This window comes from Procambarus clarkii, chromosome 13 (genome assembly GCF_040958095.1).
Source record: "Procambarus clarkii isolate CNS0578487 chromosome 13, FALCON_Pclarkii_2.0, whole genome shotgun sequence".
Lineage (NCBI taxonomy): Eukaryota > Metazoa > Arthropoda > Malacostraca > Decapoda > Cambaridae > Procambarus > Procambarus clarkii.
The window spans coordinates 11063841-11078907 of NC_091162.1; the positions used below are offsets into that span (position 1 = coordinate 11063841).

Here is a 15067-nt window from a genome sequence, read left to right on the forward strand (position 1 = left end):
TCGACTACCTAACCTACCTAACCTAACCTAACCTAACTTTTTTGGCTACCTAACCTAACCTAACCTATAAAGATAGGTTAGGTTAGGTTAGGTAGGGTTGGTTAGGTTCGGTCTTATATCTACGTTAATTTTAACTAAAATAAAAAAAAATTGACGTCATACATTATGAAATGGGTAGTTTTATCATTTCATAAGAAAAAGATTAGAGAAAATATATTAATTCAAGAAAACTTGGCTTATTAGGCAAATCAGGCCTTGAATAGTAGGCTGAGTAGTGCGTTCTGGCTACTAGGTACGACATATATATATATATATATATATATATATATATATATATATATATATATATATATATATATATATATATATATATATATATATACATATATATATATATATATATATATACATATATATATATATATATATATATACATATATATATATATATATATATATACATATATATATATATATATATATATATATATATATATATATATATATATATATATATTTATATATATATATATATATATATATATATATATATATATATATATATATATATATATAGCCAGAACGTCGAACTCCGCCTACTTCTAGGCCCGATTTGCCTAGTAAGCCAAGTTTTCCTGAATTTAAATATTTTTCAATATTTTTTCTTATGAAATTATAAAGCTATCCATTTTATTTTATATGAATGAATTATTTTTAAATTTGAGTTAAAACTACCGTAGATATATGACCGAACCTAACCAACCCTACCTAATCTAACCTAACCTATCTTAAGACTGGAGTTTTGCTAGGTTCCCAGCCATATTGGTGTGTCCTTAAATGAGCGTGTGGATGCTGCCACTAAGGAAGCTATCCACAATTGTCCCATCTCCCGTAAAGGTGCTCCTTATTCTGACTTCTACCCAGTTATTCATTTCTCAATCCTTGCCCGTTGGCAGGGTCGTTGGTCTTCTGTTACTGGTAACAAACTGCGTGCTCTTAAGGGTAGTGTGTCCGCCATGGCCTTCCTCCTACTTCCGTAACCGGAGGTGGGAAACGGCTTTGGCAAGGTTACATATTGGTCATACACGTTTAACTCACGGGCACTTAAAGAAGCGCCGCCCTGCTCCTTATTGTCCAAACTGCATTGTTCCTGTCATGGACATGGTTATCCTTGTTGAATGTCTTGTCCTCCTGGACGTGCTTTCCTCTTGCTTCTCAACTGTCCCTCGCGGTCACCTGTCCCTATATAGCATCCTTGGTGAATCCGACACATTTGATATCATTTGCCTTATGCACTTTTGTTCTTGTATTGGCATCCTAAGTAATATTTAGCCCCTTTTGAATATCCAGCATTTGATGATGCTACATTGTCTCCTCAGCTTGTTGCCATCTTTTGATAATTACTTACTGAAATGAATTACTTATTTCTAAATGAACATTAGAAATATTCAATAAATATTTCCAAAATCAGTGAATAATGATGCATATTTCTAAAATAAGTAAAAATAATTGATTTGAATTGATTATTTTCAAACTATTTACAGAGTTAGCTGGCAGCCAGTGCCAAGAATCGTCGTGGGGGTCTAAATGTGACCCAGGATCGCTGTTCTCTTCTTAATTATGGCGACCCCGACAAGCCTATGTTCATCCCAAACCCCAGACCATTGTCTCTGCCAATTTGGGTGAACCTGACCCCAAACGTCTGGCCTCATACTTGACGACAGACAATGTATCTTCTAGTATAGATAAGGTTGGTACCCAGCGTTGTCCGGGTCTGTCTGTCTCCCATTTGTCCATATATCTATCTATCCATCTACCTATACTTAACTATATATATTCATCTACCAATCCATCCATCTATACATTTATCAATCCATCCATCATCTATACATCTATTCATCTATCAATCCACTCATCTGTGTATCCATCTAGCTATCGATCTTTCTGTCCGTCTACCTAACGGCCTATTTACCACCTATCTATCCAACTGTCTGTCCACCTATCTATCCATCCATTTAAAAATCTATTTATTCATCTATCCATCCTTCTACCAATCATTTCATCCTTATTTATTTATATATAGAAGAGTTCTTTTACTATTGTACAGCCACCAGCAACCATAGCGTTTCGGGCAGGTCCTTAATCCAATGTTCCCTGGAGTACGACCCACCAAGTCGTTTAACAACCAGGTACCCATTCACTGCTGGGTGAACAGAAGCAACAGTTAAGGACTGGCGCCCAGTCAATCCTCCCCGGCCATGATAGAAACCCAGGGTAGATCGCTCAACAAGCGCGGGGCGAGGGTTATTTAATTTGGGTGACGGTAGCCTCAACCTTGTTGCCGCCAACTTTGAATAGACAAACATTATCTCTTATAGTATAGATGATATAGATACGAACAATAACTTGTGACAATACTTTATTAAACATGAAACTCGAGGACAACAGTAAGTGAGCGTTTACTAAGATGAACTTCTCCAGCGGTTAACTGTTACACATACGAGTGTTTACTCGAGCTATTGTTTACACTAACTAGTGTTTATCACAGCTAGTGTTTACACTAACTAGAGGTTATCACAGCTAGTGTTTACACTAACTAGTGTTTATCACAGCTATTGTTTACACTAACTAATGTTTGTCACAACTAATGTTTACACTAACTAGTGTTTATCACAATTAGTGTTTTCACTAGTGTTTATCACAGCTAGTGTTTTCACTAACTAGTGTTTATCACAGCTAGTGTTTACACTAACTAGTGTTTATCACAGCTAGTGTTTACACTAACTAGAGTTTACATTAACTAGTGTTTGCACCAACTAGTGTTTACACTAACTAGAGATTATCACAGCTAGTTTTTATCACAGCTAGTGTTTACACTAACTAATGTTTGTCACAACTAGTGTTTACACTAACTAGAGTTCACATAAGTGAGTGTTGACACTTGAAAGTGTTGACACAAGTAAGTGTTGTAGTAGAAAGAGGAGGTATACATGTGCATATATGTATTATGAGAAAAAGAGAAAGTATACACCTACGAGAATGTGAATGTAAGTAATATGTGTGAGACAGGTATATACATGTGTGTGTGTGTATATATGTGTTGTCTATGACGGTTGCTGTGAAGAGACGTCATCCTTCACTTCTTCAAGCAACATATACGCGTCTGAAACTTAAGTTTGCGAGGTGTTCATAATTCCTTGACATCAAAGTTAAGGTCTCTGAAGTTAGGGCTTCCTGTAGACAACCAGGAAGAGTATCGAGTTAGGGCTTCCTGTAGACACCCCCAGAAAGAGTATGGTGCAAGGGCTTCCTGTAGACGCCCGTGAAGAGTTTGGTGTTAGGGCTTCCTGTAGACGCCCATGAAGTGTATCGAGTTAAGGCTTCCTGTAGACACCCCCAGAAAGAGTATGGTGCAAGGGCTTCCTGTAGACGCCCATGAAGAGTTTGGTGTTAGGGCTTCCTGTAGACGCCCATGAAGTGTATGGTGTTAGGGCTTCCTGTAGACGCCCATGAAGTGTATGGTGTTAGGGCTTCCTGTAGACGCCCATGAAGAGTATGGTGTTAGGGCTTCCTGTAGACGCCCATGAAGAGTATGGTGTTAGGGCTTCCTGTAGACGCCCATGAAGAGTATGGTGTTAGTGTGGTTGTCCCTGATGAAGAAGACGAAGGGGCGGTCACACCTGAACACTCTGGGTTGAGGGCCCCGATCGATAAAGATGAGTGTGGAAGCAGCAGCCTCGGAGCCTTCCTCGTTCACCTCCACCACGGCCTTGTGGATGACGGTCTTCACACTCAGGTTGGTTCCCCGGACATAGTTGGTGAGATCACTGCGGATCGAGAACAGGTCTTCGATCCCCAGAGCTTCTAGGGCCTGTCAGGAAGATAGGAAGCGTAGTGAACACTAAGAACATGTCAGAAGGGTAACTTTTTCTGTCACCTAACCTAACCTAACCTAACCTAACCTAACCTATAAAGATAGGTTAGGTTAGGTAGGGTTGGTTAGGTTTGGTCATATATCTATGTTAATTTTAACTCCAATAAAAAAAAATTGACCTCATATATAATGAAATGGGTAGCTTTATCATTTCATAAATAAAAAATTAGAGAAAATATATTAATTCAGGAAAATTTGGCTTATTAGGCAAATCGGGCCTTGCATAGTAGGCTGAGAAGTGCGTTCTGGCTATTAGGTACGACATATATATATATATATATATATATATATATATATATATATATATATATATATATATATATATATATATACATATATATATATATATATATACATATATATATACATATACATATTATATATATATATATATATATATATATATAATTACATTAATGTACATTTGTTTTGATTTTCCATTTATATTTCAATTGCGTCTACTATAGGAGCATTCTAGTGTATCAAATACATGCATGCTTCTACGGTACCCCTAGATACGTTTCCAGTGCTGTTAGATACACAAGCTTTGCTGTACCAGATAGATCACGAACTGCACCTCACGTCGCTGGAAGACAGGACAGTTTGGAGAGACATGATCACCAACATACAAAATTTTCAGGGGAAGAAAAAGGGTTGACAATGATGCATTATTTAACATGGGTGGTACACGCTCAAGGAGACACAGTTGAAGCGAGTACCCAAATGAGCCACAGAGACATTAGGAAGAACTTTTTCAGTGTCAGGGAAGTTAGTAAATGGAATGCACTAGGAAGTGATGTGGTGGAGGCTGACTCCATACACAGTTTCAAATGCAGATATGATAGAGCCAAGTAGGCTCAGGAATCTGTACACCAGTTGATATACAGTTGAGAGTCGGGACCGAAGAGCCAAAAACTCAAATTTGTACACCCCTCACCTATATGTACTCAAAGAATGCAAATAAGTGAGTACACACACACACACACACACACTCACACACACACACACACACACACACACACACACACACACACACACACACACACACACACACACACACACACACACACAAACAATGTACACATATGCACACATAAGAAATTGTGCACATAAGAATGTACACATAAGAAATTCCAGGAGGTCTTCACTTTAGAGTAAGGAGAAATTCCAGAGATAAGAGAGGGAATAGTTAACCAGGAACCACTGAAAAAGTTTGAGATTACCAGTGGGTAAGTAAGGAAGTGTTTACTAGAGATGGATGTGACAAAGGCTATAGGCCCAGATGGAATCTCCCCTTGGATACTAAAGGAAGGAGCAGAAGCATTGTGCCTGCCACTCTCTATGGTATATAGCAAATCACTGGCAACAGGGGGAACTGTCATAAATTGTGAAAGCAGCTAATGTAGTCCCGATATACAAGAAAGGGGATAGACAGGAGGCACTGAACTACAGGCCAGTGTCCCTAACCTGCATACCATGGATGCTGATGGGGAAGAATGCGTGAAGAAAGCTAGTGGAACATCTGGAGCGAAAGAACTTTGTAACACAGCATCAACATGGTTTCAGGGATCGCAAGTCCTACCTCACAGGGTTAATGGAATTCTACGACCTGGAAACAAAAATAAGGCAATAAAGAGAAGGGTGGGCAGACTGCATATTTTTGGATTGCCAGAATGCCTTTGACACAGTGACACACAAGAGGCTGGTGAAAAAGCTGGAGAGGCAGGCTGGAGTGAAAGGGAAGGTACTCCATTGGATAAGGGAGTACCTAAGCAACAGAAGACAACGAGTCACTGTGAGGGGCGAAGTCTAAGATTGGCGAGACGTCACACGTGGAGTCCCGCAGGAGTCAGTCCATGGACCTATACTGTTTCTGATATATGTAAATGATCTCCCAGAGGGTATAGAATCGTTTCTCTCAATGTTTGCTGACGATGCAAAAATTATGAGGAGAATTGAAACAGAGGATGATAGTAGGAGACTACAAGATGACCAACACAGACTGAATGAACTCTCCAACAAATGGCTGCTAAAGTTCAACCCGAGTAAATGCAAAGTAATGCAACTAGGCGGTGGAAACAGGAGGCCAGACACAGGATACATAATAGGAGATAAAGTGCTTCGTGAAACGGACAGAGAGAAAGATCTAGGAGTTGATATCACACAAAACCTGTCTCCTGAAGCCCACATAAAAAGAATTACGTCTGCGGCATATGCGAGGCTGGCTAACATTCGAACAGCCTTCAGGAACCTGTGTAAGGAATCATTCAGAATCTTGTGTACCACATATGTAAGACCAATCCTGGTATATGCGGCCCCAGTATGGAGCCCGTACCTTGACAAGCACAAGACGAAGCTGTAAAAAGTTCAGAGGTATGCCACGAGACTAGTCCCAAAACTAAGAGGCATGAGTCACGAGGAAAGGCTGCGGGAAATGCACCTCACGACACTGGAAGACAGAGGAGTAAAAGGAGACATGATCACAACCTACAAAATCCTCAGGGGAATTGACAGGGTAGATAAGGATAAACTGTTTAACATGGGTGGTACGCGAATAAGGGGACACAGATGGAGACTGAGTACCCAAATGAGCCACAGGGACGTTAGAAAGAAATTTTTCCAGTGTCCGGGTAGTTAAAAGATGGAATGTCAATGTAAGTATAGTATGCTCATGTAAAATGTCTGTGTAAGTATAATATGGTCATGTAAAGTGTCTGTTGGACGCGGCTGCTCGCAGCCTGACGTATGAGTCACAGTCTGGTTGACCAGGTATTCTTTGGAGGTGCTTATCTAGTTCTCTCTTGAACACTGTGAGGGTCGGTCAGTTATGCCCCTTATGTGTAGTGGAAGCGTGTTGAACAGTCTCGGGCCTCAGATGTTGATTGAGTTCTGCCTCAGAGTATTTGTTGCACCTCTGCTCTTCAACGGGAGTATTCTGCACATCCTGCCATGCCTCCTGGTCTTATGTGGTGTTATTTTTGTGTGCAGGTTTGGGACCAGCCCCTCTACTATTTTCCACGTGTAAATTATTATGTATCTCACCCGCCTGCGCTCAAGAGAATACAGATTTAGGCTCTTTAGTCGGTCCCAATTGTTTAGATGTATTACTGAGTGGATTATAGCAGTAAATAATCTCTGCATGCTCTCCAGGTCAGTAATTTCTCCAGGTTTGAAAGGGGCTGTCATTGTGCAAAAGTACTTCACTCTAGAGAGCACTAACGACTTGTAAAGTATCATCATCGGTATAGCACCTCTAGTGTGAAAGGTTCTTGTTACCCAACCTGTCATTTTTCTTGCAGTTGTGACAGCTACTTTATTGTGATTTATTGTAAAGGTAAGGTCTTCCGACATGAGAACACCCAAATTCTTACACTTTACAGTGTAAGTGTAAGTTTAGTATGGTCCTGTAAAGTGTGTCAGTGTAAGTATAGTATGAACATGTAAAATGTCAGTTTAACTATAGTATGATCATGTAAAGTGTGTCAGTGTAACTATAGTATGATCATGTAAAGTGTCAGTGTAAGTATAGTATGGTCATGTAAAGTGTCAGTGTAAGTATAGTATGGTCATGTAAAGTGTCAGTGTAAGTATAGTATGGTCATGTAAAGTGTGTCAGTGTAACTATAATATGGTCTTGTAAAGTGTGTCAGTGTAAGTATAGTATGGTCATGTACAGTGTCAGTGTAACTATAGTATGATCATGTACAGTGTCAGTGTAAGTATAGTATGGTCATGTAAAGTGTGTCAGTGTAGCTATAGTATGGTCATGTACAGTGTCAGTGTAACTATAGTATGATCATGTACAGTGTCAGTTTAAGTATAATATGGTCATGTAAAGTGTCAGTGTAAGTATAGTATGGTCATGTAGAGTATGTCAGTGTAAGTATAGTATAGTCATGTAAAGTGTGCATTTAATACAGTATTCGACTATATATTTTAGTAACTAAATGTGGGAGGCCTTATCTTTATGGATGATACCTAGACAAGCAGATATGGATATGGATGAACACTCCTCGTGGTTGAGGCTGGCATCAACACATGTACTGGTTGTGCCAAGTAGTTGTTAACTGTGCTTCTTCTTCTTCAATTACACCTGTCATAGGGCACTCACAAATAATAGCAGTAACCTAATATGACAGTTATATCAGGGAACTATTATAATTTTTTAAATAAAGATCTGAGAATATTGCTCACCCTATTTTGTCTCGACTAGTGTTCTAACCGACCCACCCTATATCTACCTAACATAAAGTGTTCAATTAGTATTAAGCTTGTCATTTAAGTTTTTCATGCCCGAAACGCTTTGCGTAATAGTGGCTTTAGGCATTGTATGTACTAGCTCTACCTATAAGTCAACCAATCTTTGTAAATATTTCTTGTATGTATGTACCTTACCTAAATAAACATTTATTTATTTATTTTATTTATAACTGGCCAGGAATGTAAAGATAATAAATGGGTTTCAGGTAAGGACACCTCCCTGATCTGTAGACAAAGATCGTGTTGATAATGGGAGCACTTTACAACCCATAACACAGTTTTCCAAGGGAAAATTTATTGGAGCTCGATTTGCCCTGGTGAGACTTGTTAGATTTAAATGGTGATTCACTGTGGCCTTCTCCCACTGATGCCTTCTCTGTTTTGTCTAGATGTCTTCACGAGGCTTAGAGGGCCCATATTTACTCTATTTTGGTACTGATAATTAAGTTGATTAAATGGAAATATTTTTATGATGTTTACAGTCCAAAGACTGATGTATTAAGAATGTTTCCCATTATTTGGGGGTAAAACTAATAGCGACATGTGGCAATTATATTCCCCGTTTTCTACTGAAGAAAATAATCTGTGCTACATCTTCTATGAGTTAATTTGTTTATTACAAAAAAGGCAGCAATATTATCTGCATAAAGTATTAAAAGTTAGTAAATGGTATCGGTTTTCCGACAAGTATACTATGATCATGTAAAGTATGTCATTGTAAATATAGTATGATCATGTAAAATATGTCAGTGTCTCTATAGGTATTCTTAATATTTATTAGGCTTTTATTCATATCATCTATGTTGAGGTAACATGTATTACAAGTTAGGTTTTGGGTCAGGATGACTCAGAGTCTTTTAATCCTGTACACTCGTGACAGAGAATATGTTAATGTTTTAACATTAAAGCTTCGTTCCATCAGCTTGGCCAAAACATCTTTCCAGTCTAATTATGCAGCCCCTCTTCCTGTTTTAGTAGTACTTATAGTAACGATGAGCACCATAGTACATATATCGACTTACAACGCAAACCTAAAGTAGAAATCTGTTCTATTGAATTTGGACGAACCGGAAAAGGTTTTTGTATCTATGTTGCTAAGACAACCTAAACTCACCTTATCAAACATTCCTAGGACTAATACACGCTAACTGAGGCCTAATATAGTACATATGTGTGCTATACTACGCACAGGAATATTTTTAAAAAATTGCTTAATTTTATTATAACTATATAATGAATAGTACCAAATTCTACTATATAATTGCTTAGCACGTCAATATTTATACTATGGTGTACATAGCTACAATAACTACAGTCTAAACAAGAGGATGGGTTGAATTATGATATATTTTATTATTTTCTGTCTAAAATAATTATGTTTTAAATTTCAGGGAAATTGATTGGTTAATAGCAAAACTACACTTATAAATATATAGAATCGGGTCCAAGAACTAACTTCTGATGAACTTTTAAGAAATATCTGCTCAAGTCTGTAGAGTTTAATTATATCCGTAAGAACTCTTTTAAGACTGCAGCGAGGATTAAAACTGAAAAAAATCAGCCATAAACTAGTCGCTGACAAATTTCGGTCTTTAAATGGACTTTGAAAAAATTTGGTCTCAAATTGAACTCTGAAAAAAATCAGCCTGAAACTATGTGACAGAGCGATGACTTTTTGGGAGTTCGCTAAATACAGTGGTCAGCAGCACTGACTTTTGGGAGTTCATTCAATCTGGTGGTCGGCAACGAGAATTTTTTGGGAGTTCGCTCAATACCATGGTCCGCAGATATGATCTTCCAAAAAAAAATAAATAAATAAAAAATTATTGCTAAGCTGTCAATCCTACTACTATAGACCTCCAGGAAGTACCAATAAGTAGTGCTGGACCACCAGGAAGTATCAATATGTAGTGATAGACCACCAGAAAGTTAATTTTGTATTATTGAAGTTGGACACACCTAAAACTTCTTTACCCGCAACTTAACTTTACCTGAATTAACTTGAGGAACACTAAACTCTCGTGGCCTCGACGAGGACAGGAAGCCGGTGACTTGTCAAAGGAACCCACAATTGTCCTGGTGATTTTTCAAACTGGATTTTAAAGTTCAAAAGAGTTTTGGGATTTACGGCTTCGGCGGGTAAGCGGTTCCGTGGATTTATTACCTGAGGGTCAAAAAGCATCTCCAGTTTTGTGTTCCACAATGTGACTTATTGAGCTTGAACCCGTTGCTCCTTGTTTGTCTTACATCTGACCTTTTGAAGGAATTGTCTGGATAAACAGCTTTACAATTTGGTAAGTATTTTAAGTGTCGACGAGACCCGCCCCGCGAAGCCTGGTCTGTAGTGTTGATAGCCCTGTGGCCCCTCAACCCTTACTGGTAAGACAGCTCATGTCTTAGTATAAGACCTTACCAATATTAACCTCCACCAGCAATCCTAGGCCTAATACAGTACATATATATATATATATATATATATATATATATATATATATATATATATATATATATATATATATATATATATATATATATATATATATACATACATATATATGCAATATTAGGCCTATAAAAATTATGGTTTGGTTTTACTTATATTTGTTATTTACTCCTTAAATTAAGAGTAGACAGCCTGGTGTAATGCTGCTCATTAGTTCTCTCGACCAAAACGTTACTTAAAGTACTATCGCCTCAGGAGTCTGCGTTGCTAAACACAATGTGTCATCTCCTTGTCTGTGTCACACTCACACTCACATTCCATAAATGTTTACCTTAACACTGACAACATTTATATAGAGATGCAAGTAAAACATCCTGACTACTCACCGCCTTAAGTTCCTCAGTGATTGTCTGCTCCAGTTTGAACCTTGGGAAGTGAAGATCTACTTCCACCTCTTCCAGGTTGGTGAGGGCGTGGCGGAGGGTGTCGTGGGAGAGGCGCCGCAGCATGGCGTCCAGGGGCGTGGAGGTCTTGCCAGGGGCGCCGCCGGGGGTGTTGTCAGGCAGCAACACCAACATGGACGCCGCCTTTCCCTTGTACGGCATCTCTAACACTTTCGCTCCCAGCTCACTCGAGACTCCTGCAACCACAGACCACTGTAACCAGTGTTCACTCTCAGGACTGTCACACTTGTCTCCTACAACCACAGTCCACTGTAACCAGTGTTCACTCTCAGGGCTGTCACACTAGTCTACTGCAACCACAGTCCACTGTAACCAGTGTTTACTCTCAGGACTGTCTAAATATTATATATATATATATATATATATATATATATATATATATATATATATATATATATATATATATATATATATATATATATATATATGTATATATATATATACATTATATATATATATATATATATATATATATATATATTATATATATATATATATATATATATATATATGTATTTATTTGAGCACAATTCAGCCCTCCGAATTGCTGTGGCCCTCCGCCTTGCTGCCCCAATCCACACCAGATATAGGTGTATTTGCGGCGAGGTGGTGGCTGATAGGTACGGTCACCGTGGCCTACTCTGCCAAAGCACAGGGGCATGGCACTCGAGGCACAGTGAAGTTAACGACATCATCAAGAGGAGCCTCACCACAGCTGGATGCCCAGCTGAAAGAGAGCCCCGTTACCTAACGCCCCGTAACTCTGATGCTCTTATTGGTCGCCCGGATGGTATCACAGTGAACCCCTGGAAGAATGGCAAGCAGTTGGCATGGGACTACACGTGCGTATCAACTCTGGCTAACACCTACATTAACCTCAGTGTTGCACAACCAGGTGGCGCTGCCACCCACAGGGAAGCAGCCAAATCCCGTAAATATAGTAACTGGATCACCACTACAATTTTGTCCCCATTGCTTCTGAGACACTCGGCGCCTAGGGTAAAAGTGCTACCAGTTTTTTGAAGGAACTGGGTTCTAGGCTCATTGAAACAACAAGGGACCCTAGAGCTGCCAGCTTTCTTTTCCAGCGCCTCAGCTTGGCGATACAGAGGGGAAATGCGCACTGCATCCAGGGTTCCTGCCCGCCATCTGAGGAGCTGGAGGAACTCGACAACCTATGATAACCATCTTTGTAACCTATATGTACCTTCTTTTTTGTAACAAGGTTCAAATAAAGCAAATATATATGTGTACATACAAAAGAATGGGGGTGGTAGGAGAAGATAATATTAGTGTTCAGTGACCACAAGGAGACCACAAGGTCTCCTCTGAATACTTTTTATTTTCTTCTCCGAGGCTATGGGTCCCCACATTGGCACCAGAGGTGGTACCCTCACAATTATATATATATACATATATAAATACATATATATATATATATATATATATATATATATATATATATATATATATATATATATATATATATATATATACATATATATTTCATTGAATATGACCGCATATTCTGTATTTATTATTTTCTGGTTTAGGGCTTCTATCCCTCTAACTATTTTCTTAGCATCAGGGCTTAATTGAAATAGGAGTTCTCCAAAACTCATTTTCGTACTTTTAAGGTGAAGAAAAGAAGTGATTTACTATAGAGTGTATTACACTTATTTGTATAATTTGCACGACGTTTCGAACCTCCATGGTTCATTCTCAAGTGAACAGATCTTACAATACTAGTTGATTTTATACCCGCATTAGGTCAGGTGATAATACAATGAAGGTGAAAACATGGGGGGATACATAAGGGATAAACATAGGGGCTGCAGAAGGCTTATTGGCCCATACGAGGCATCTCCTATCTAAACACTAAGATTAATCCAGTGTAATTGGCCTGTTATGTTGGACATTGTCTTCTGTGTTGGCATCGATATGTTCTTGTCTTGTCCTTACTCTCATGGTGGGTAGAGTAAATAGTTCCGTGATTTGGGTGTTCATGGTAGGTCGCTCTATTCTTATGTGAATTGCCTCAAGAATTTGTAATCTTCTTGAATCTTGGGTTTTGTCTATTATGCAAGTATTCTTGTTCAACATTTCTCTTGTTAGAGTAATGTCATGGGCTTGTCTCATGTGATTCCTAGGGGCACCAGATTGAAGATGGCATGTCAAACGCCTCGTCAGCTTGGTCGACGTCATACCTATGTACTTACATTGAAGGTTACATCCTTCGTGGGGGCAAGTGTACATGTATACAACGCTTGACTGCTGTAGAGGGTTCTCCGTCGGCTTCGGGCTGTTTTTGATAAGGAGTTCGGAAGTCTTCTTGGTTTTGTAGAATATTATCAGGTTTATGTTTTGGTTAGGAGTAGTGCTTTTTACTCCTTTACGGATTATTTCTTTCATTATTCTTTCCTCTTTTATATGTTCACTGTGCATGGTTGATTTGTAATATAATTTTATTGGGGGTGTTGTGGTTTCTGTTCTAGGTTCTGAATTATACCAACGGTCCAAGTATCTTCTTATAGCAGCGTTTATTTCCGCGTTGCTATATCCGTTGTTCACCAATACCTGAGTTACTCTTTCAAACTCTCTACTCACGTTGCTCCATTCAGAGCAGTGGGTAAGCGCTCGACGAATATAAGCATTGAGAACACTGGCTTTGTATCTTTGGGGGCACTCACTTCTACCGTTCAGGCATAATCCTATGTTGGTGGGCTTGGTATATACGTTGGTGCTTAAAGAGGTTCCTGTTTTTGTTATTAGTACATCCAAGAATGGCAGACTGTTATTTTCACTATTTTCATGTGTAAATCGGAGTACTGACTCTCTCTCTAGGTGTCTTTTTAGGTCAATTAGTTCATCCGAGTCTTTTACTATTACGAATATGTCATCTACATAACGGCAGTATACAGTTGGTTTTTGTCTGCTACTGAAGACCCTATCTTCGATGGTTCCCATATAAAAATTAGCAAATAAAACTCCTAAGGGGGAGCCCATTGCTACTCCGTCTATTTGTAAATACATGTCTCCTTGTGGACTGATGAAAAAGGCTTCCTTTGTACATGCTTCGAGAAGAAGCATGTACAACACAGAAGACAATGTCCAACATAACAGGCCAATTACACTGGATTAATCTTTGTGTTTAGATAGGAGATGCCTCGTATGGGCCAATAAGCCTTCTGCAGCCCCTATGTTTATCCCTTATGTATCCCCCCATGTTTTCACCTTCATTGTATTATCACCTGACCTAATGCGGGTATAAAATCAACTAGTATTGTAAGATCTGTTCACTTGAGAATGAACCATGGAGGTTCGAAACGTCGTGCAAATTATACAAATAAGTGTAATACACTCTATAGTAAATCACTTCTTTTCTTCACCTTAAAAGTACGAAAATGAGTTTTGGAGAACTCCTATTTCAATTAAGCCCTGATGCTAAGAAAATAGTTAGAGGGATAGAAGCCCTAAACCAGAAAATAATAAATACAGAATATGCGGTCATATTCAATGAAACATGTTTGAAAGAAAACCTGCTGCCAGTATACACCAATACATATATATATATATACATATATATATATATATATATATATATATATATATATATATATATATATATATATATATATATATATATATATATAAATATATATATATATATGTCGTACCTAGTAGCCAGAACTCACTTCTCAGCCTACTATGCAAGGCCCGATTTGCCAAATAAGCCAAGTTTTCCTGAATTAATATATTTTCTCTAATTTTTTTCTAATGAAATGATAGAGCTACCCATTTCATTACGAATGAGGTAAATTCTTTTTTATTGGAGTTAAAAATAACGTAGATATATGACCGAACCTAACCAACCCTACCTAACCTAACCTAACTTATCTTAATAGGTTTGGTTAGGTTAGGTAGCCGAAAAAAGTTAGGTTAGGTTAGGTAGGTTAGGTAGTCGAA

At 38.3% G+C, this 15067-nt stretch overlaps 1 protein-coding gene across 1 annotated transcript in view; it reads right to left on the minus strand.

Moving 5' to 3' along the window:
- Nucleotides 1-2402: 2402 nt before the first annotated feature.
- Nucleotides 2403-15067, minus strand: part of LOC138349847 (leukocyte elastase inhibitor-like) — a 31594-nt gene continuing 18929 nt past the window's right edge. The window contains exons 5-6 of the mRNA XM_069323622.1: nucleotides 11024-11277; nucleotides 2403-3871 (exon numbers count right to left, since the gene is read on the minus strand). Of these exons, the coding sequence (XP_069179723.1) occupies nucleotides 3599-3871; nucleotides 11024-11277 (527 nt within the window). The 3' untranslated portion in view covers nucleotides 2403-3598. The remainder of the gene's footprint in view (nucleotides 3872-11023; nucleotides 11278-15067) is intronic.